Consider the following 25,292-nt stretch of genomic DNA (forward strand, 5'->3'; position numbering starts at 1 on the left):
CCACCCCATCTAGCTAATTTTTTTATTTTGTGTAGAGACAGGGTTTCACTATGTTGCCCAGGCTGGTCTTGAACTACTGGGTTCAAGCGATCCACCCACCTTAGCCTCCCAAAGTAATGGGATTACAGGCATGAGCCACAGGACCCCGCCTACCTTTCAACTTTTCTTTGGCAGCTTCCTCACCTCTCTCAGACTCTAGAGAATTGAAGAGTTAGGGCCTTGCTCTGGATTAGACTTTGGCTTAAGGGAATGTTGTGGGTGGTTTGATCTTTAATCCGGACAACTAAAAGTCTGTATCAGCCATAAATCTGTTTTTCTTTCTTATTATTTGTGTATTCACTGGAGTAGCACGTTTAATTTTCCTTTGCATTCACAATCTGGCTAACCATATGGCACAAGAGGCCTAGGCTTTGGTCTGTCTCGGTTTTCAGCATGCCTTTCTCACTAAGCATAATGATTTCTAGCTTTTGATTTAAAGTGTGGGACATGTGACTCTTCCTTTCACTTGAATATGTAGAAGCCATTTAGGACAACAGTAAGACTATTAACTGGCCTAATTTCAATATTGCTGTGTCTCAGGAAATAGGGAGGCCTGAGGTAGGGAGAGAGATGGGGGGACAGCCTGTCAGTGGAGCAGTCAGAACATACAACATTTATCAATTAAGTTTGCCATCTTACATGGGCATAATGTGGTGCCCCAAAACAATTACAACAGTGACATCACTGATCACTGATCACAGATCACCATAACAGATACAATAATAATTAAAAAGTTTGAAATACAGCAAGAATTACCTACATGTGACATAGACAAATGTGAGTACAAGCCATTGGAAAAATAGTGCCAATAGACTTGCTCAATGCAGGGTTGCCACAAACCTTCAATTTGTAAAAAACGCAGTATCTGTGAAGCGCAAAAAATGAAGCATAATAAAGCAAAAGGCAATACAACAAGGTATGTCTGTATTGTAATGAAAAGCTACATGGGCAGAACTAATGACTTTTGAAAAATAAATTTTCTGATGTTAAAAATACCTTGCATTCTTGAGAATACGGTTGTTGAAGTTAGAAGTGTGGTTGTGAATAAAAATACTAGAATCTGTACATAAAATATTCTGCTAGGTTATTTAAAACAAAACCCACAGAATATAGACAATGGGAATAAACACAAAATTCACTGAAACCTACAGGGCCTTGGTGCACAGTCATGCAGAGTTCTCCATCTTGAAAGCCACTTTTTAAATGGTGGGAATTCCTCATCGGCTTATCAACATCTTAGCCTATTTGAAGTTAGGCTAAGTTTTTCTTCTGTGTTCCATTGTGATAAATCATTGATTTTGAAGGCTAATTTTTGCCAGTCAAAAATTTGGTTGTGATAATGATCCTAAAATGTTAAAAAAGAAAACAAGAAAGGAAAGAAGGAGGGGAGGGATGATGGGAAGAAAAAAAAGAAGGAAAGAAAAAGGAGGAACAAAGTGCAGATCTGTTCAACTGAGAGTATTCTACACAGGTCTAATTTAATGATTGTGTCATGGTTTATAGTTCTTTCTTGTATATTTTAAATGGAATGAAGAATAGTTACATTATCTAAGGATTCAAGTACATAGAGTATGTATTTTTAAAAAATATTATTCAAATATAACAATTGCTTACTATTCAGGGTCTGTTGAACATCTTTTACCTAGCCCTAATCACTCAAATAAATCACACAGATGGACTTTTCAAACTCCTATCTGCAAAGTTGTGTTATACCAAAAACAGTGATTTTATGCAATAACAAGAACAGGACGTTATAGGTATGTAGATGCACTTCTGTATGATTTGTCAAATTGTATGAATATGTACAGTAGTACATATTGATCCTTTACAATTAAGTTAACATCTTTGATTTTCTATTCTAGAAATGAGGAGAGCTTGGATTAATAGGACACTAAGGGCCTTAGCACTCACTGCTCCATCTGCTTAACATACTCTTTCTTTGCATGATTTGCTGTCTTATTTCTTCAGGTCTCTGCTCCAACATAACCTAGTCACACAAAGACCCTGCCAGCACTCCCTATCTTCTTTGCCCTGGTTTTTTCCCTCCATTCATAGTAATTATCACCATTTGACATATTCTGTATTCACTTTGTTTTTTGAGACAGTCTTACTCTGTCACCCAGGCTGGAGTGCAATGGTACGATCTCGGCTCACTGCAACCTTGGCCTCCCAGGTTCAAGACATTCTTGTGCCTCAGCCTCCTGAGTAGCTGGGATTACAGGCGTGTGCCACCTCGCCTGGTTTATTTTTGTATTTTTAGTAAAGACAGGGTTACGCCATGTTGGCCAGGCTGGTTTCAAACTCCTAGCCTCAAGCAATCCACCTGCCTCAACCTTCCAAAGTGCTGGGATTACAGGCATGAGCCCCTTTCACCCGGCTCTATATTCTCTTTTTAATTTGATTATTGACTGTCTTCCCCCACTAGAATACAAGATCATGGTGAGCAGGGGCTTTATTTTGTTCATAACAGTACTTGGTGCATTGAAAGTGCATGATAAAGTATTTGTTGAGTGAGTGAATGAATGCTTAGGAAGCAGGATAGCACCTATTCATCCTCATAAAATTTGGAAAGACTCAGGCACATCACTAACATAATATCAAACAGGCTATAGGAAAAGATCTATCTATTTCAATTCTGTCTTCACTTTGGCTGAGACTCAGCCTGGATACAGAAGGCAGTCCATAGACTCTTCTTTCACAGATGGATGCCCAACCTGGCCAGGCTATTTAACAAATGCTACATACTTGCTCCCTACTCCAGTCTCCTCATTCGGCTTCAAAAGCCTGTCCAAAGGAGGAGAGGCTTCTTTATCTTGGTCGTAATGAGATGTGACTTTTCTCAGCTTAGAACCTTGAGAAATACACCTGCTCGTGGCCAGCACATATTGAGTAACTTTCTCCCAGGGTATACATTACCCCAGGGGGGAGATGGAGGCATTGACAGAGGTTGCATAAATCCTCTGGGTCACTCTGGTTCACTTCAGGCTCTCCAGTGCAAATGGACAGATAGGGTGTCCTTGAGGGACCTGAGGAGCTCAGAGCAGTAAGAGTGGATCAGTATTTCCTTATGAATCAGAATTGAGTCCAAGTCCCAGCTCTTACCTAAGTGGCATTGCTAGAAGCTTTTGATCTCTCTGGCAGCTTTAGTTTCTTATCTATGTAGCACAAGAATGCTACACTTTCTCACCTCCAGAGGTTACCTTCAGTTCTGAAGTCTTACTCCCACCTCTTTGCAGATGACAAAATGAGGCCCAGAGGAGGGACAGGTCTTGCCCAGTCACCTAGCTGATGAAATCTAGAAACAGGACTGGAATTCAGGTTCCATTATGGACTGAAACTTAGTTCTCAAGCCCATGGATCTCAAACGTCTCAGTTTTAAAACTCTTTGATCATGAGCCTCTTTGGTGAGAAACGGATTCCATGGGTCATTTAAGTAAGTGGCAAGTCAAACTCTATGATGGGTAATAGGAGGGGACATAGAAGAAAAAAACAAAACCTGAAGATAATTAGTCTCACTTAGGATACTATTCTAGGACTCTGTTGTCTGCTCTTACAGAAACTTACTATAATCAGTGAGGTAAATGGGGTTACTTTTGATGGCACAAGTAAAATTTGCATTTATAGCTTTATTAAATATCATGAATGTGCACTGATTCATTAATGACAGACTTTATAGCAAGACTGGATTACATTAGTTGGGCACAAAATGGCAGTAATTTGTACTACAGGCTTTGAGAATATGTGTTTTATGACTTACCTAACTATATGTTCGACTTTGTAGTAAGACTAATCCTAAAATCTCCCAACCCTTCCTTCTTCTATATTCAATCACTTTTGTTTATCTAGCTTCCTTCCCTTCCTTTCCAAGATATATCTACATCTATTGTTTCACTTTATTCTCACTTTATAAAGACTACACAGTATGGAGATTATTATATTGATGGTAGAAAATGAAGAAATTGGAATGCACAGATGTTAAAGGAATGCTAAAAAAAAGAGAAACATTGGACTGCATGTTACCTATCCATGTCTTCCATTTAGCTTCATTTGTTAAATCTAAATAAGCAACGTACAGTTTGGTATGTACTACCAGTCAGGATACAGCATTATCTTATCCTTACTATATAAAATTATACTCCCTAAATGGTATTCATTAATGAAGGAATTCACTGATAAATAATATTACAGATTTCACTTCTGTTAGTGAGCAAAACTTCTGAATGGCATTCATATGCTGAAAAAAGGCACTTGAGAGCAAATGCGTAGATAGAAGTAATCATATTTGATAGGAGTCATAGAAGCCTTCCCATGGGTCTCTGTTTATATACGCATAAAATTGGCATCATGATTATATAGTAAAAGTCTGTGGATAATTCTAACTGAAATACTTCAGAAGGGATTTTAGCATCTTGCCTTTAGCATATCACCCAGTAATAATTGTAATAGAAATGATGATGATGATAACTATATTGAGCACTTACTAAGTGCCAGGTACATATTATCTCATTTAATCCTACATGTAACAACCCTGTGAGGTAGGAGCTGTTTTTATTCCTGTATAGGTGAGAAAACTGAGGCACAGAGAGGTGACATAAGCTTGTCCAGAGTCCCAAGGCTAGTAGTCTGGTTCTTAGGTGTGAGTGGCCATGATTATGGACATATGAAAGGTTTTGCTGTTTTAACAAAGACAAACCCGACCTACCATTCTGAAGTCCTCTTCAAACTTGAAAGCTCCACCTCCTGTAGCACACAGGGTGGTGTGAAGGCTAGAGAAGTTTTTCTCGCTGCCCATCTGAATGAACCTGTGCATAGCACAGCTGGGAAAGCGGATGAAGTGCAGGTTCCCTTTGCGTCCACACATGGTCAGGTTTTTCAGTTCCAGGTGGACGTCTCGGATCCCAGTTTTCCCATAAGCAGTATTAGAAGTCAAATACTTCCGGATGCTCTTCAGGTTCTCTACTTCCTCTTGCTCCTCTTCGGCTGTAATATCCTTCGGTTCGAAGTAGACCAATTTAACAAGCGTTCCACCGATGTCCATGCCAAACCATGGGAATGCTAAAGGACAGAAAGAAAGAGCGCTGCTGAAAGCTATGCATGCAAAGAAGTGTTCAGTTTTTCAATATTAAATAAGGAAATGCAGTGGTGTCATATCTACGTGTGCATTTAACATTCAATTTATTTGAATTCAACTATATGTGCCTAGAAGGAGTCACAGATAGAGAAAATTTTACAATTGAAAGAGTGCCCATGGCTCTGCTCACACGCCACTGCACTCCACTCAGAATTGAGTGAGATGAGAAATAGGATTCTGCAGTTTCCTAAGGCAGTCTCAATTCCTGTGTGCTTCCTAGGGTTCAAGTATCTCACCAAGCTGAGTGTTATTCTAATATTTAAATATAGATATATATATTTTTTGCATACATCCTGGATCCCAATTGCTAACTATTTTTGTCAGACTCTTCACCAAAGAAACTGATCTGCTTCAATCCTAGAGGAAAAATTGACCATGCTGGGTGTACCAAGAGATGGTATGTTGGTCTCTAACCTAGGGCGCATTTCAATGATTCCAATTTTTTGCTTTATGAACTGACTTTAGAAGATGTGATTCCACTGTTTTAATCTATACAATATATAGAATGGGGAAAGAGAGAGGAAGTAGACTACGAGAGATGATGCGCAGACACGAAATTCTAAAAAGAACAACTCGCATTATATCTGATTTCTTTCTGCATCAAACAGAGACATACTGTCTATTCCAAATAGCCTGCTCAGAAATTCTCAACCTGGCTGTCTTTTAGAATCAGCTGAGAAGCTTTTAATATTCAATTTCTGGCCTCCTCTCGCACATACTCATTTAATTCAGGCATGGTATCCAGACATGAATATCTTTTAAAAGTTCCCTAGTGGTTCCAATCTGCAGACTTGGAAACTAGTAAACCAGAGGAACCATGGCCAGGTCTGAAATACAAAGGCATGCCTCTAGGTGAAAGTATACTTAATGTGCTTGTGATGCTTATCTATGATAATATGAATCTCCATCATGATGATTTTTATTGTTATAAAAGCTCTTTATTGTTAAGAGCTGACATGAGCAGAGGTGAGCTACCTAAACAGTCTGACTTTATTTAGAGACAGCCTGGAAAGTTAATGCCATACTGTCAAATGCTCTGCAACGAACACAGAGCAAACCCAAATGGGAACCCAAAGGCTGGAGTCTTCCTTTTTATTTCCCTCACAGAATCCATTGGCAAAACCTGAAACTGTAATATTAAAGCTGAGTTTAAAGACTCAGGGTGCAAAAATAGCTTCCTTCCAAGTTTCTTTTATTTCAGCCCTAGAGAACATCCATATAAACCCTTGTCAAATTCTCTACACTGCCAGAAACATCAGTGGGCCCTACAGAAGGTCTTTTTTCTAGGCGCCCCTACTAATACTTAGTTTTCAATTCAGGAGGGCTGAGGGAGGACGGCCAGGCAGGAAACCATTTCTGTAAACAAAATCTTCTTTCCTCTGCCTCACTATTGTTATTTCGGTTATGATCCAAGATAGCTGCTTCTCGCCTGTTGAGCAGAAACTCTAGCATTATAGAAAAGTAAAATTCCAGGCCCTCAAAAGATTAAGAGCAACAAATTTCACTGAGAAGACCAAGTTAACAAATGTCTTGTTTTCTTTGCAGACGTTTGCAAAGCAAATTCCACAACCAGTGTAGGCTGGGAAACTCGCTTGTCCTAGCAGGAGATGAAAAAACTGGAAACTGGTCATCTCCATTTGTTGATTCAGCTCACAGATGAAGTCTGTTGGTTTATTCGCTAAAACTCACTGTCAGCATGGGCCACAGTGCAGGAGCAGCATGTTGTAATAGGTAAAGCCCCAGACTGGGATTCGGAACATCTGCTTCCCTGAAGCAGCAAACAGTAAGTAGCTCACTGTAACTCCTTCCACCTCTTTGGATTTTAATTTCCTTATCTGTAAAAGGAATGGATTGCATTAAAATGATCTCGAATTTCTTCCCTGCTGTCAACTTTCTATGAATTCTTTAAGAAATACAAAAGAAATATTGCAAGTAACCCAAATCATAGAGTCTGACCACAGTTTTTTTGGGTGGAGTTTTAAACTCCCTAGAAATATACTATGGCATGTTAACAAATGCCTGGGCTATGCCACCAGTGCTGCAGTTGCAATCCATTCTCATCAGAGCGGGGGGAAGCTGCCTACAATGGATAGGATGGGGGAAGGGTATTTTGGAACATTGCTGGGAAATATTTTGGAAATATTTTGACAACATCTATTACAATTGAAAGTACACATGCATTTTTAACTCAGCAAAGCCCTTTCCTGGGCCATAAAAAAAAACACCAAGTATTCCAGGATAGGCATAAGAATGTTCACTGCAGCATCTTTTATCATGCTCAAATCAAAAAACAAAAACAAAACTAAGGCAAATTGGAAATAAGATGAGTGTCCTTTAACAGGGAAACTGTTCAATAAAATATATGACTTCCAAACTGTAGAATATTAGGCAGCTATTAAAAAGAGAGTGAGGCCAGGTGCAGTGGCTCACACCTGTAATCCTAGCACTTTGGGAGGCTGAGGCAGGCAGATTGCTTGAGTTCAGGAGTTTGAGACCAGCCTGGGCAACATGACGAAACCCCATCTCTACCAAAATACAAAAATTAGCCAGGTGTGGTGGTGCACGCCTGTAGTTCCGGCTACTTGGGAGGCTGAGGTGGGAGGATCACATGATCCAGGGAGGCAGAGGTTGCAGCCAGCCAAGATTGCACCACTGCACTCCAGCGTGGGTGACAGAGTGAGACCCCCCCCCAATCCTCAAAAAAAGAATGAAATCTATTCCAGTAGGCTAGAAATATTTCCCGAATCTTCTGTTAATAAGAAAAGCAAGAGATGCCTATAAATGTAAATAACTTTTTAAGCCTATTTGGTTTAGGGAGAAGAAGGGAGGAAGGAAGTAAGAAGGAAGGAAGGGAGAAGAGAAGAAAGGTAGGAAGCATAATCTCTAATATGTTCATGATTATATGAGCCTGCGGAAAAGCATAGAAGGCCCCCAGTTGTTAATATGTATAGGAGTGGCAGAATGAGTAGGTTGTATAGCTGGTGGCTAGAGATCCAGGAAAAGGGATTCTACACTTAGAGCTTTCAGTACATGCAGATAAGAAAAAAAAAAAAGAAAGAATTATGCAGTAATGGAAAATAGGAGATACTTCAGCATAACAAGAACCGAACAAGCTGTATAAACCCCAGAAAACAAACTAGTTCTGTACCAGAAATGCAGAACTGGCCCAGGTACAGCTGCTGTCAGACGTCTGGAAGGAAGAGCCCGCACATAACCTTTTACGTGGTTGGATGTTGGTAAATACAGGTAACTGAAAAGAGGTCTCACTTTTAAAAACACTGTAGGTGACGCCTGAACATTTTATGTTGTTCAGAACCCTGGTTCCTTCTTCCTGCTTCATCTCCAGCTCGTTCTGAAACCATTTCAAAGTTTTTCTTAGCAACTCAACAAAACAATTGGAAAAAGTATAGAGTTTTGAAATTTCAGCTAAATGTTATATCATTAGTTTGGATTAAGGTAAGAGAGATAAGAATTATCTTATCTCTGGGGTTTCATCATGTTGCCCAAGCTGGTCTTGAACTCCTGGACTCAAGTGATCTGCCCACCTCAGCTTCTTAAAGGAACTGTAGTATTGGTTTAAGTGGCAAAAGAAATTGGCTTTTCTTTACCTATGTTTATTTCTTACCTTCATGAAAAATCTAATGCTCTTCTAGTCACATTTATTGCTTTTTCAGGATACTGTCTTACATTAAATGTACAATTTTATTCATCTTCCTGATATCAAGATCTGCCTAAACCTAGGCTTCCCAGGCACAAGCTGTGGATGGAGACAGGAAAGAAGGAGAAGGAAGAACATCCTAGTGCAGCTATGATCCATGACTCACGTTTTCTTTAATCCAGAATACTCAGATGCTTTGATCAATTCAGCTGAACAACTAATAAGAGCTTATTCTGTGTTTGCCAAGAGGAGTGATGTTGGTTTTAGATACAGGAAGTTTGTATTCACCTCTTACTCCTCCTTGAACCAGATGTCATTTTAAAATATTTCTAGAGTCTTCATCAACAACGTGCAGCAGGAAACCAGGCTCAAACTTCACAGGAAGACTTTTGCAAACAAATAAACTGACCCACTCATTCAAAATGGTTTTCACTGTGGTGAGATACGTATAAGCCAGAAACTGATGTTCATAAAACCAAGTGCTACAGATAAAATGGCTGTACATCCATCTTTGATCAACATATTTTAAATAAAAAGAACTAATTCCTAGAGAAAATTCTGTACATGTGCATGAGGAGACATACACAAAAATGTTCACTGCAGCAATTTGTAATAATAAAAAATGGTAACAATCTAGATGTTCATCAATATGTAAGTAAAATATGACATATTTATATGATGGAATACTACATCGTTATGAAAATCAATTATATTTATATACCTCAAAAGGCATTTTAGAGCTGTTTGCCTGTAGTCCCAGCTTCTCAAGCAGCTGAGGGAGGAGAATCTCTTGAACCCAGGAGTTCAAGGTTGTAGCATACTGACTATACCTGTGAATAGTCACTGCACTCTGGCCTAGGCAGCATAGCGAAAATCCATCTCTTAAAAAAAGAAAAAAAGAAAAAAAAAAGGACAGGCGCAGTGGTTCATGCTTGTAATCCCAGCACTTTGGGAGGCCGAGGCGGGTGGATCTTGAAGTCGGGAGTTCGAGACCATCCTGGCCAACATAGTGAAATCCTATTTCTACTAAAATACAAAAATTGGCTAGGCGTGCTGGTGGGTGCCTGTAGTTCCAGCTACTTGGGAGGCTGAGGCAGAAGAATTGCTTGAACCCGGGAGGCGAAAGTTGCAGTGAGCCGAGGTCACTCTACTGCACTCCAACCTGGGTGACACAGCGAGACTCCATCTCAAAAAAGAAGTATCTTACTGGATAGGAACTCAAAAACAATGTTGAAGGAAAACTTTAGTGGTAGACAAAGGTGATAGATACATTGTTACTTCCAGGCCAGAGCATTTAATTACAGGCATGAGACCCTCCGGGGCTTTCCCTCTGCTATGGCAATGGGAAGCATTCCAGGTAGTGGCTGATTTGTCAGCCTAGGTCCTGAAGTGAGGCCACAGCTAACCCACAATGAACATAGAGCATAGGCACAAAAGAAACCTTTGTTCTTTTAAACCATTGAGATTTGGATGTTGTTTGTTACTGCAAAAGATATTGTTTGTCACTGCAAAAGAACCTGGCCTGTTCCAACTGATAAAGTGAAGTGCTGCTTTAACCACAACAAAATGTGGTAGTGGCTTAGCAACAGGGAGTGAAGAAATTGATTCTGGAGACTGGCACAGCATTTAGTAAAACGATCATGTATGATAACTTGGAAGGCAGATAATACACCTAAAGAATGAGCAGATCTAGTGAAAGACGTTGAAAGTCTAATGTTAGTAGCATGTATTGATTACTATTGACTGCATTTTAAAAGGTATAATGAAAAAAGAGAGAGATGAGCTCGTAATTGACTGGTTTATAGATGAAAGAAAAGGGAATAGAGTCCATTAAGTTGCACTTGTATGGCTGGAAAAAGCAGCCGCTTCTCTCTCCCAACAGATAGAATGGCTACCACACCCACTGTTAACACTCTGAAAGGGTTAAGATGTCTCCAATAAAGATATAGTTGACATTGTGGCTTCTTGGTTAATTCTTTCAATTAGAATAGCTTAAGGGAAAACATGCTAAACTTGTAGCTCTCTCAACAAAGCCATCATCAATAAATAAAGGCATGGAAACAAAAACACAAAGGAATAAGCAAATACAAATATGCTTAGAAGGAATTGAGGGCTTAACTCTTGGCATATGGAAATAAATTGGAATAAAATAGATGAGAAACCAATTTTCTTTTGAAAAACAATTGTACTGCCAAAGAAACTGCAATCTCACACCTAAAACAGCTGGGAAAACTGTTCAAGACCTAAAAAACCTCTGGAGCCCTCAACTCTCTAAAGTCAGGAAGCAGCCGAGAAGGCTGCTCAGTCTCTAACACAGGCATATTCTTCAGTGTTCACTTTAGATGCAATCAGAGTCTACCGGGAATAAAAGATACCTCTCAAGGGGTGGAGCCAAGGGCTGAAGACAACAATGGACTGGGAAGGCTCTTCCAGGGAGAAGAATCGGGACCCTAAAGGACCCTTCACCTACAAGGCAGGGGGCCCAGAGGGATTTCAGAATTGCTTCAGCATTTTAGAATGACTGAGCACCAGTGACTGCTGGGTATCTCCCATTCACCCCCTTTCTGAATGTGAGTATAGATTAATTTTCCAATCTTTGTTTCACCATTATATACTAATATACAATGTGGGGGTGGGTGGTGAAGAGCAGATAACTTGCCACTTTTAATTCAGAAGTCTCTAGATCAAGAGGAATCACATCCAGAGTTGATGTAGAAATGACTTTATATCATCCCCTGAGTAAGAGCCTAAATTAGGCATCATCCAGATACTGTGCTGGGTGAGACTTTGGGTCAGTCTCCTTTGGGGAACAAATGAATGTATTTTGCCTGTAAGAGGGAGAGTGAGACAAATATCTGGTAACCAGAAGAGCAACCTGTGTCACTAGTACAGCTGGCCAAGTATTTCTGGTCTCTTCCTTCCAGGTCCATGGGGTCAGAATGCAACTCTTGGCCATTTTATACTTGAGCTGGGCAATGTTCCTAACCTAGCTGGTAAGTTGTGAATGGAAATGGTGTACATCACTTTCAGGCAAGAATACTTCTGGCTAGTGTGAGACCCTTCCAGATTCTTTCTGTTACCTTAACCAGCAAAATTTAAGACAATTGTTCTATCATCTGGGTCTCAAAATAAAGATGAGTCAGCCACCTCTCAATGAACTTGTGCTGCAAGAAATAAACTTTTGTTGTTTTAAGACACAGAATTTGAGGGTTATTTGTTACTGCAGAATAACCTTGCCTATACTGACTAATATACCCCTAAATCAAAATCTTTTGCTGTTTTTAAAGCTGGAAAAATTCCCTCTCTGGCAGAACTAGATATAAGAACTGTCATGATCACAGACAAACATGTGGTAGCTGAGTGATAGAAAGGTATATAGGTCCTGTTATATTTATTTCTGTCTAAAAATTTCTTAAAATACAAACCAAGATTGTCAATCTGGTAGTAGTTAAAACTGAAATAAATCTGCATTTCAAATATTGTGGCAAAAACATTTTAAAACTTTATTGGTAGTTGATGTTTTAAACAAAGCCTATTTCTTGAAGGCTTTTTGAGAATTCTAGAATAGTCTCTGGGGGTCATTTATGCTTCCTGCAGTAGCTATCAAGGGTATACAGTGAACTCCAAATAGCCTAAATGAGCAAAGACATGAGGTGAAAAAAAACCCGAAAAGATTTCCTATCAATCGAGAAAAAAATTTTAAAAAGCTAAGGGAGCATGGCATGAGAAAATCAACCTCCTCTTGGTTTCACAGTATAAACTAAATGTAAAATCTCAGTCTCTCTATAACCAGCTGCAGAGCTTTAAGAAGTGTTCCTGGTGAGGGACAAGTGTTCCTGGTGAGATTCCCTAATGCCAATGTCTTCCTGAATGTAAATCAGGCACCCAAGGGCTCAAGATGAGCTTCTGTGGGCATGGATCTGACTCAGCAGCCAGTTGCTGCCATGGAGAGTAACAATTCTCTCAAGGTTCTACCAAGTTGGAGTTATGTGTGATTACTGTGAATAGGGGGCAGCAGGACTGAAATTTCTTTTTCCAATACTTGTAAAGATTTGTTAAGCAAACCAACAGAGGGGAAAGATGTTTAAGGATCATGTGATCAACAGAAAAAAAGCTTTAAAGCACTTCTGTTGCAGGAAGTCAGGGACCCCAAACGGAGGGACCGGCTGAAGCCATGGCAGAAGAACATAACTTGTAAAGATTTCATGGACATTTATTAGTTCCCCAAATTAATACTTTTATAATTTCTTATGCCTGTCTTTACTGCAATCTCTGAATGTAAATTGTGAAGATTTCATGGACATTTATCACTTCCCCAATCAATACTCTTATAATTTCCTATGTGTCTTTACTTTAATCTCTTAATCCTGTCATCTTCGTAAGCTGAGGATGTATGTCACCTCAGGACCCTGTGATGATGGCATTAACTGCAAAAATTGTTTGTAAAACATGTGTGTTTGAACATTATGACATCTGGGCATCCTAAAAAGGAACAGGATAACAGCGATTTTCAGGGAACAAGGGAAATAACAATAAGGTGTGACTGCCTGAGGGGCTGGGCAGAACAGAGTCATATTTCTCTTCCTGCAGAAAGCGAATAGGAGAAATATTGCTGAATTCTTTTCCCAGCAAGGAATAACCCTGGGAAAGGAATGCATTCCCAGGGGGTGGTCTCTAAAATGGCTACTCTGGGAGTGTCTGCCTTATGTGGTTGAAGATAAGAGATGAAATACGCCCCGGTGTCCTGCAGTGTCCTCAGGCTTGCTAGGATTAGGAAATTCCAGCCTGGCGAATTCTAGTCAGACCGGTTATCTGCTCTCGAATCCTGTTTCCTGTTAAGATGTTTATCAATGACAATGCGTGCCCAGCAGGACATGGAACCTCATCAGTAATTCTAATTTCGCCCTGGCCTTGTGATCTTGCTCTGCCTTTCTGTCCTTTTGATCTTTTATTGCCCTTTCAAGCCTGTGATCTTTGTGACTTGCTCCCTGTTTGTACCCCCTCCCTTTTTGAAATCCCTAATAAAAACTTGCTGGTTTTGCTGCTCAGGGGGCATCACAGAACCTGCCAATACGTGATGTCACCGCCAGAGGCCCAGCTGTAAAATTTCTTTCTTTGTACTCTTTCTCTTTATTTCTCAAACCAGCCAACACTTAGGGAAAATAGAAAAGAACCTATGTTGAAATATTGGGGTTGGTTCCCCCAATACACTCCAAAGATATTTTACACCAAATAAATATTAATTATGTTCAAGTTGCCTAAGGATGTCCACAAGTTTAAAAAAATTCCTTGTTAAGGCCGGGTGTGGAGGCTCACACCTGTAATCCCAGCACTTTGGGAGGCCGAAATGGGCAGATTATCTGAGGTTGGGAGTTCGAGACCAACCTGACCAACGTTGAGAAACCCTGTCTCTACTAAAAATACAAAATTAGCCTGGTGTGGTGGCACATGCCTGTAATCCTAGCTACTCAGGAGGCTGAGGCAGGAGAATTGCTTGAACCCAGGAGGCAGAGGCTGCAGTGAGCCGAGATCATGCTACTGCACTCCAGCCTGGGCAATAGGAGTACAAACTCTGTCTCAAAATAAATAAATAAATAAATAAATATCCTTGTTAAATCTAATTGTGTAATAAATTATGTCTTTAAAAATTTCCTATCTCTGAGGACTAACCTTCCTTTCACTACGTACATATTTGGTTGACAGTATAACAAAATTATTTGATAATATATTCACAGAAACATTTAATGTTAAGAGGTGGAAGGAACCTTAGGTTGAGTCCAACATCCTGTTTACAAATAAGAAAACCGAGACTTAGAAAGATCAAGGAATTGTCCAAGGTTAGTCACAATAGGTATCTAAGCCCATTTTCAGTTTCATGAACCAATAAATCCCCATTTTGGTAGGTTGGTCTGAGGTGAGGTGTCTATTGCTTACAACCAAGAATATTCCAACAGTCAGAATTTGTGTGGGCAAGTTTCTTACTTGAGCCATTTACTAGTCTTTATTTTTACTTTTGGGGGGATGGAGTCTCACTCTGCTGCCCAAGCTGGAATGCAATGGCAAGATCTTGGCTCACTGCAACCTCAACCTCCTGTGTTCAAGCAATTCTCCTGTCTCAGCCTCCTGAGTAGCTGGGATTAGAGGGGTGTGTCACCACGCCTTGCTAATTTTTGTAGTTTTAGGAGAGATGGGATTTTGCCATGTTGGCCAGACTGGTCTTGAACTCCTGACCTCAAGTGATCCACCTGCCTTGGCCTCCCAAAGTGCTGGGATTACAGGCATGAGCCACTGCATCTGGCCCATTTACTAGTCTTTAAATGGAGGTCGACTAATCTATCACTAAAGTTCTGTCTAGTTCTCACATTCTATCATCCTAAATATACATATGCAAAGACCTCCAAAACCATACTTTTAATAGCATGAAACACAGTTGAAAACCTAATAACTATTTAAGGACCTTGAGGAAACTGTGAATATAAAATTTAATAAAAGTGTTTCCCTAATACTGTAAAGAAACCCATAATTATCGCACACAGAGCAATCTGTTGAACATTAAATACTCTATGAAAAGAAATTTGAGTCATGGGTTCTTTCAAATTAATGTGTACCAGATTTCCTTAGTTTGAATTTTAGTTACAAGGTAATTACCCAGTGTTGGCAAGGGTACAAGCTCATATACTACCACTGGGAATGTAAACTGGTGTAATCTTTCTATGGGTTTATTTGGAAATATATATTAAAAAGCTCCAGATTCCTATACCCTTTGGTATGTTGGTTCTATTTTACCCTAAAAGAAATTACGTGTGCATCCAAAAATTTAGCTTTAAAAAATACTGAAAATATTGAAGTTGTATTTATAATAAGAAAACTAATTTATTGTCCAACAACAGAGGGCTGATTAAACAAATAATTATTCATTAAAACAAAGGATAGCACACCACCATTAAAATCACTTTGTAGGACATCATTTAATGATGTGAGACAAATGTTCATTATCTATCATTAGGTGAAAAGGGCAGGGACTAAATGGTACATTTCATGCGGTTATAATTTTGTCTAAAAATTAAATGGCGATTTGGACACACACAAAAAAAGACTAGAAACTCTAGACCAAAATATTAATAGCTGGATCATGGATTGGAGTGATTTTTTTTCTTCCTCTGGCTTTTCTGCCACTTTTCTTTCTTTCTTTTTTTTTTTTTTTGAGACAGAGTCTCGCTCTGTCGCCCAGGCTGGAGTGCAGTGGTGCAATCTCGGCTCACTGCAAGCTCCACCTCCTGGGTTCACACCACTCTCCTGCCTCAGCCTCCTGAGTAGCTGGGACTACAGGCACCCGCCACCATGCCTGGCTAATTTTTTTATTTTTTTAATTTTTAGTAGAGACGAGGTTTCACTGTGTTAACCAAGATGGTCTCGATCTCCTGACCTCATGATCCGCCCACCTCAGCCTCCCGATAACTTTGCTTCAGTGAACAGATAGCAGATCTGTGGTCCTGCCCATAGAAAATATTATGTCTTCATTCCCTAACTCAACAATAGTTCCTTCTCTTCTCATGCAACAGCCTGCCCATATCAAACCAATGATCAAAATCCACTGAACGCAAGCCATCGAGGATGGCAGCGGTAAGCCCAACTCCCAAGAGCAAAGTTGTTCAGCCTGTTAGACGCTCGATACCACGAGGGTTCCCTCAGGGTGGGAAGAGGCTGATTCACCCACTGCACCACTGCCAGGGCAAAAACTGTATGTCAAACTTAGCAAAAACTGTATGTTAAACTTACACTGAAGAGGACACACACATGTTTGTGGGATGGAATCGCTGTGGGAAAGTGTACAGTCACAACCTCGTGTGACAATAATCTTTATTCAACTGGCACAGCCCCAGATTCCTCTCAGCTTTCTCCTCTCACCCAGACACGGGCTGATCATATTCTAGTATTTGAGAAGGAAAAGGAGAACAGCAAGAATTTCTTCCAGAACTTCCGAGGCATGTGGAAATATTATCATTGGAGTCACACAGAGACTCAGGTCTGAATTTCATCACCGCTGCTGCTCAGGGTTAACCCATCTGTTAGGCTCAAGAGGCATAGTGGCTAGGACCTGCCATACTTTTAGGCACCCATGAAATAGTTTAATTTATTTTAAAATCAGAAGAAAATATATGAACTTTTAGGTTAAGGAAAATATAATTTACTATATAATATTAATACATTCATCTTTACGCCAACAATAATAAAATATAATTTTTATTTATTTTGTATGGAGGAAGGGGACCCATGAAGGCAAAAGTTCCTAGGCCCATAAAAGGCATCCTCTACATTTTGCTCCACACCCATCTTCAGGTTAAAACTGGCATGATACCATACCACCATCCACTTTGCACTTGCAATTTGAACCTGGCCTCTGTGACTTGTTTACAATCACATTTCCATAAAGCAACTTTAATTTTACTATTTAGTGCAACTAAATTTTAAAGTCAAAGTTTTAGTTATATATATATTTTTTTAAATAGCTGGCCACATTTAATAAGTTTCTCAAATTTGCCTAATCATAAAAAATCACCTAAGGCACTTGTTAAAAATACAGACTCCCAGGACATCACCTAGAGATTCTGATTCAGTGGGATAGGAGTCACGTCCCAGAAAATGCTTTCAACAAGGGGTCCCTGTAATTCTCGTCAAGTTCAGAACTACTATTCTAGTTGAAACAAAATGAATACTGTAAGTAGCTGGACTACATTTGTTTGTTTGTTTTTCTGAGATGGGGCCTCACTCTGTTGCCCAGGCTACGGTGTAGTGGTGTTATCACAGCTCACTGTAGCCTCAACTTCCCAGGCTCAAGGGTTTCTCCCACCTCAGCGTCCTGAGTAGCTAGGACTATAGGTATGCACTACCATTTCCGGCTAATTTTTACATTTTTTTGGTAGAGACGGGGTTTAGCCATGTTGCCCAGGCAGGCCTTGAACTCCTGGGCTCAAATGCTTCTCCTCCTCAGCCTCCCAAAGTGCTGGAATTACAGGCGTGAGCCACCATGCCCAGCTTGGACTACGTTTTAAAAGTGAGAAACTGTAGTTTGAAGGAGTAGCTCTTGCTTGAAACTGAGGGCAGAACTCTGAGGCAGACAGCTGAGGGCAATGCACAGCCACCAACTGGCAGGTGTTCCCATTCCCAGACACACGTAATTGCTTGTTAATGAAATTACTTATTGGCAATTTATAGCATGAGTGCCATAGGTGATTTTCAAATTTTAAATACAGTTTTTGAAGTACTAGGTATTATCCAGCCATGACTAAACCCCATGGCTGTGGTTTAGAAATATTCCACATATAATTAAATTCCCTAGATGGGCTCCTCTCTCCCCCGACTGCCATCTTAAAAGTAAGCATGCACTCCTCCATCAAGAGGTTAGCTCTGGCAACAGTACTCACGTATTTAGGTCACGCAGACAGACATTCTTTGATTTGCAACCCACGTGGCTGACCTTGACACAGACAACCATGTGAAATTAGAACAACAAACAGAAACACCAACATGAAAGCTATGTTGCTTTTATTTTATTTTTTAGGTTGAGAAGAAAAAAAAATAAGCTCTTGCAGGGGCAAAGGAAGCCATGTCATTCTGATAGCACCATGAAGTGTATTGTTAGCTTGGATCTGGGCCAGGAGGAAGCAGGAATAAGATGAAGCTAGAGATGAGGAGACCCCAAAAAATGTCAAATCCATGAGGTTAATAAAAAATTTGTTTTCCTTCAGTCTCTTCCTTAAGTCCCTGAGTAGCTCAGTGAGAGTGGTTTCTTTCCCAAGGTCCTGAAACCTCTCCATGCCATCCTTACAGGAAAATCAGAGAAAGATGACTGTCACTCTAGGGACCAGTGAGCTCATCTTTTCCCCTTCATGCCTACAGTCAAGCTATGTATTTCTGCTTCAAGTGTTAAGGAGAGGAAATGGTAGGCAGATGAAATTTGTTTCCCATTCCAAAGTTACATTTTCACGCTGTCCAGAGGAGGTGGGAGGAAAATACACTTATACAGACAGCTACAGTCATCACCCCTATTTCTCACCAAGAAGCTGCCAGTTCTGCCCAATCTAGAGGCAATAGAAGATAAGTATCAACTTTCTGTGTGGTCCTCAGCTTTAATTATGCCACTTTCTTCATCAGAAGTAGTCCCTGGACAAAAAAGAAGACTCCACAGTTTTGACCATGCAGGTGTGCCAAGGGACATGACCACCATGCGTCTATGTGGCTGTCTCCAATGTGATCATTTCAGCAACCAGAGCTGAGCACAGCATCCACCCAGGAATGGCTCCTTCAACCTCCTAATGCCCAGCACTAAGGCTCAAGATGGTAATCTCATTACCTGCTTAAACAAATCCCCACTTAAACCAGCAAGAGGTTTAGCTTTCTGTCTTGACAAGCCACCAGAGTGTGACTGCATACTCTAGGGATACTATTGACAATTTAATACCAGAGTGTGGTTAATTAAAGAGGCTTCAGGGAGAACAGCATTGCTGTGTGGCACAACCAGGTGGAACAACAGGTCTACCAGAAATGGGACTTGTTCATTTATTTCTTAACTGTGAAAGTCTGGCAAATCTCTAAAGTTGAGCTCGGGGGCAGAGGACTGAGGAAAGGTATGCCAACTGCTCACATGGCAACGCAAGCTGACAAAAACACCTGCTTTAAATAATCTGAGACCAACTACAGTCGCTCCTTCATATCTGTGGCTCCAATCACAGATTCAACCAACTGCAGACTGAAAATATTTGGAAAAAAAAAAAATTCCACGAAGTTCCAAAAGGCAAAACTTAAATTTGCCACGTGCTGGTGCTATAAAGAATCCATGTGAATAAGGTGACATGTAGGCATTGTAGTAGGTATTAAATCATCTAGAGATGATTTAAAGTATATGGGATGATATGCATAGATTACATGCAAATACTATCCCATTTTATACAAGGGAGTTGGGCATCTGAGGATTTTGGTACCCATGGGGGTCTTGGAACCAACACAATGGATACTGAGGGAAAATCGTTCGGGCTTATTCACTCACCGATTGAACAGATACTTATTTTGTTCCTAGACAGTGTGAGGCACTCTGCTAAACAGAGTCAGGAAGCGGCAATGAGCCAGTCCCCTTGGCAGTTACATTCTAGTCCACAAAAACTGGTCATTAATTGAGAACAGTCTGGGAAGGAGTGAAAACTCTGCTGTGAGTGAAATCCACATTGTTAGAAAATCAGACATGACTTAATTAAAACAATTCTTTAATATTCACTAATGGTAGCTCTATGTAGGGCACCCTCCTAAGCATCGTAACTATCACAAAGTCAAGTCTGACATTCCCTAGCCATCAAAGAAACTTGTAATTTCACTAGATATGAGACTAAAACTTATACAAGGTTTAAAATAATAAGATATTAATGTTGGAGAGTATAACAGCTCTGGCCCACAACAGGCGAATGAAAAGATGCTCAACATCATTGGCTATTAGGGAAAAGCACATCTAAACCACAATGAGATACGACTTAAAACCCACTAAGATTATAAGTTTTGAAAAATTGAAAACAACAAGTATTATGAAGATGTGGAGAAATGGGAATCCTCACACACCACTAGTGGAAATGCTAAATAGTACAGTCACTTCAGAAAACTGGCAGTTCTGCAAGAGGTTAAACAAAGAGTTACTATATGATCTAGCAATTCTAGTACTAGGTATATATACCCAAGAGAAATGAAAACTCATGTCTACACAAAAACCTTACATGAATGTTTATAGCTGCATTATTCACAATAGCCAAAAGGTAGAAACAACCCAAATGTTCATCAACTGATGAACATGGATAAATAATGTGATAAATCCACCCCATAAAATATTATCTGGCAACAAAAAGGGACAACATACTGATACATACTACAACATGGATGAATCCTGAAAACACTATGCTAAGTGAAAGCTGCCAATCAGAAAAAAATCATGTATGATATGACTTTACTCATTTGAAATGTCCAGAATAAGCAAAACTCTAGAGACAGAAAATAGATTAGTTGCCTAGGGTTGGGGATTGTGGGGGAAAAAGAGGAGTGACTGCTAATAATTTTCTGGGAGGGGATAAAATATTCTAAAGTTAATTGTGATAGTTGTACAACTCTGTGAATACACTAAAAACCATAGAATTGCATCCTCTAAATGGATGAATTGTATGGTGTATGTGAATTATATCTTAATTTTCTCATTTCAAGATACATTTTTAAAATATAAATGCCAATTATATTAGTTCTTAAAGATAATCTTTCTAAAATGCACAACCCACTTCCCCATATTTTTAAACAAAACAGACTGAATGACATTTGAGGTCTTCTTGATGATTCACGGTCAAACGAGAATCAATTATTGTGCTCACTGTACACTGATGTCCTCAGGAATCATGTTAACTTGTGCTTCCCTGGTGCTACGGTTTGAATCTTTTGTCTCTATTATAGTTTTCTATGTCTTGCTTTTGGGCTAAAGCTGTTAATTTCTCACTGCTGTCAGTGTTACTGTAATATATCTATCCAGAACCTGCTGTGTCTGAATGCAGAGAAACCAGGAAAGCAAGTCTGTTGAAACTGCATGTACAGTTATTATTTGTCAATGTAAAAAATAAAATTAAAAAAGAAGAGTACATAGATTCTGAGGAGAGCACAGGAACCACTCTCAAGTGTAAGATGCATGAGCATCTCTGACTTTATCTACTTCCTAACAGTGATTTTTTTTTTTTTTTTTTTTTTTTTTTGAGATGGAGTCTCACCCTGTGGCCCAGGCTGGAGTGCAGTGGTGCGATCTTGGCTCACTGCAAGTTCTGCCTCTCGGGTTCATGCCATTCTCCTGCCTCAGCCTCCCGAGTAGCTGGGATTACAGGTGCCCACCACCACACCCAGTAATTTTTTTTTTTTTTTTTTTGTATTTTTAGTAGACATGGGGTTTCACTGTGTTAGCCAGGATGGTCTCGATCTCCTGACCTTGTGATCCACCCACCTTGGCCTCCCAAAGTGCTGGGATTACAGGCATGAGCTATCACGCCCCCAACACTGATTTTGATCACTCGGAAGTGTTTGCTTCCGTCCAGTGCTCAGCTGCCTTCAGGGTTATCACTGGCATTCCCTGGGGTTATATGCATTGTAGTTAGAAGTGACAGGCATTGTAGTTACAAGTGAATTCTTTTTTACCATAATAATTTTTATCAAAGGCACAGCTAGATGTAATATCTGACTGAGAAAAGGGATTAAAACTTTATAAAATATAAATATGAACATTCAAAATATTTTATTCGCCTGGGATCATTTAGTTTGGGGGCATAGTGTTCTTCCATACCATTAAGAGTGAGATTTTTTCAAATTCTTTAGCATTGGAACTTTTAAAAGTTCTATCTTAATTCTAATCCCAGATATGAAAGAGAGAAAAGCGACATCTTATTTGCATTGTCTCATTTTACAAATCATGTCACATCTAATGTAAAGTTAATTAATGAGAACAATGATGCTTGTTCAACATAAAGGCTAGAAACTGTCACTTATGGATGATAGCTGCAGTTTCATGAACTTCACCCATTTATTTCTGTACTTTATTTGGATCACACAATTTTGAAGAAAGTTTGAATCAGAGAGAGCAGCTGCAAATCATAACTGTTCTTTTGAACAGCTTCCTTTGCAATCTCAGGGATTTCTTGAATCAAAACTGATTCAGCAGCTTGAAAAGATTTACTGAAAATGTTTCAGCTTCTTGCTGAATACTAAAAATATCTAACAACTCCTCACTTTGCTTGCAACACATATAAAAATCAAAAAAAAACATCCAAACCTTTTAATTAGTGCTAAAACTCTAAGATAGCATTACCAGGACTTGACAGGTTACCCATTTACTTGTTATGTAACTGATCTAAGCCAGGGTGAGAGGGTTTGCCAAGAAAATATGTCTAAGCCTTGACTAAAATTTAATTGATTCTGGTACTCATGTGCTGAAGTAGTATATTAGCTTATGCAATCTTAAGTGGACAGATATATACAGGCCAAACTTTAAGACTTTAGAGCTGCAAACTTACCAATAAATAATTTATAGGAATTCAGAAGAATTTTATTCCAATGACTGTGAAAAATGAGTTAACCCAGCAGCCGCAGCAACAGTATATCAATTAACATTTAGGGCACACTATGTGCCATGTGCTAGCAGCGTTTCATGCATTATTTAATTCAGTTCTCAAAACCCAGTGAAGTTGGCACTATTATTATTCCCATTTTACAGATTACATAATTGAGGCTCAGAGAACTCCCCCAAACATTAGGTGATCTCTAATGTGCTTTTTTTTTTTTTTTTTTTTTTTTGAGATGTTGTCTTGCTTTGTCGCCCAGGCTGGAGTGCAGTGGTGCAATCTTGGCTCACTGCAAGCTCCACCTCCCGGGTTTATACCATTCTCCTGCCTCAGCCTCCCTAGTAGCTGGGACTACAGGCATCCGCCACCTCACCCAGCTAATTCTTTGTATTTTTAGTAGAGACGAGGTTTCACCGTGTCAGCCAGGATGGTATTGATCTCCTGACCTCGTGATCCACCCACCTCGGCCTCCCAAAGTGCTGGGATTACAAGCATAAGCCACTGCGCCTGGCCTCTAATGTGCTTCTTAAATTATAGCTTTTAAATAGTTAAAAAAATTTTTTTAAGGTTTTTGTATTAAACATTTGGACCCTTTAAAAGTTGCAACCAAGCTGGGTAGGCTGGTGCTTCCCTATAGTCTCAGCTACTCAGGAGGCTGAGGCAGGAGGTTTGCTTGAGCCTAAGAGTTGGAGATTAGTCTGGGCAACACAGCAAAACCACATTTCTAAACAAACATGTTTTTTTTTACATGCTGTATATAACTGTTGCACAACAAATATCCATGAATGAATAAACCCAAATGCTTATACACCATTACCTAAGACTTTCCTGTATTACAACCCAGTATAAAAGTTGATACTAATGATGTCCCTAAATTATTAGAATATGTTAAATGATACTACCTTGTCAAAGAAGGCAGTGATGTATAAAATGCATCTGAAGCACATTTTCATAAAACTGACAAGAGTAAACCAGTTCTGGCAGTTTATACAGACAGGAATTCACTGATATTTAACTAGCTTGATCCCAGGAATGTTCAACAACTTTAGTGATACTGATTCAGGATTTTTTTCTTTCCTCTTGTGGTAAATTAAAACACAGAGTCGTAGGTCTAAAGATTGCCTGAAATTGCAAATTTTAGCAATACCCCTTCTATCAACCCTTGGTTCAATCCTGAATCCAGCAACTCCAGATTCCTAGGCCTGAGGCCAGTCCTACATCCTAATTGTCTTCAGAGAGCTAGCTTGCCTGCTCCCACTGGCCCCATCCAAATGGCTTCAGAGCAAAGGAGAAGGGTGGAATTCTTTTAATACTGTTCTTTAGTTCTTAATCTATATTTCAAGACAAAAATTTTGTAGGACATACCAATCACTCCTAGTCCAGTGATAATTGGGTGATTCCAAAAAAGCTTTTTGGCACAGGACTATTTCATTCTAAGAATGAGGTTTCAAATCTCAGACCATGAAGAAATGGTAAAAAAAAAAAAAAAAAAATTGATCATAAACAAACAACAACAGGTATGGGCAAATGAAAGAATTCTCCAGGGGCAACACAAATCAGGTTTTCATTTATCCACCTACGAATGAGATGTAACAATTTTAATTGTGGTTAGATAACTGAATTTATCTAATTGTGCAACATAAAACACTATAGTCTCAACTGGATATAGTACACTACTAACTTTTACAGCAAATAACAGATTGTGGGTTTTTTTTTTTTTTTTCAAAAAAAAGTTCTTTTCTTTTGGAAATAAAGACAAAAACATTTAATATTGAACATATGATTTCTGAGGTCGGCTTCAATATTATAAAATTGGACATGATTTGGTAATTATAGAAGCTGAGTGATAAGTACTTGGCAGTTCATTATGCTATATTCTCTAGTTTTGTATAATGCTTAAAATGCAGAAATAGTTGTTAAAATCCCAACACTTTCCAAGATGCTCACTTAGGACAGTAAGAGGACAAGTGGAGCACAGTCAGTCACCTTTGGAATAAAAACCATGAGTCTGAATTGGGGAAGTCCCTTTTTTGCCACACAGATCCTGCTTATGGAACCAAATATATCAAACAGGTTTCCCTTTAGCTGGGACAAACTTCAATCCACTTATCCTAACCAGAAACATATAATGAAAATATTCTGGCAATTCCACCCTGACATTTCAGCAGCAGTAAATAAATTATAAATCACCCTAGAAAGGTACAAGCCTCAACTGGGGCCAGGTTTATATCTATTTAAGAAAAAAAAAATTTGGTGTTCCCCAATCCACAATGAACAAATAACTCAAAATAATTGAAGTCATTAAAAAACAAAAACAATAGTGAATTATGAAATAAGTATA

The 25,292-nt window shown here is 39.3% G+C and overlaps 1 protein-coding gene across 9 annotated transcripts in view; it reads right to left on the reverse strand.

The window, feature by feature from the left end:
* Positions 1-25,292, reverse strand: part of PANK1 (pantothenate kinase 1) — a 119,500-nt gene that overhangs the window by 22,902 nt on the left and 71,306 nt on the right. For all 9 annotated transcript variants that reach the window (XM_050805742.1, XM_050805741.1, XM_050805740.1 and 6 more), the window contains one exon: positions 4,742-5,094. In XM_050805742.1, the coding sequence (XP_050661699.1) occupies positions 4,742-5,094 (353 nt within the window). The remainder of the gene's footprint in view (positions 1-4,741; positions 5,095-25,292) is intronic.

Source organism: Macaca thibetana, chromosome 9 (assembly GCF_024542745.1).
Source record: "Macaca thibetana thibetana isolate TM-01 chromosome 9, ASM2454274v1, whole genome shotgun sequence".
In the NCBI taxonomy this organism is placed as follows: Eukaryota; Metazoa; Chordata; class Mammalia; order Primates; family Cercopithecidae; genus Macaca; species Macaca thibetana.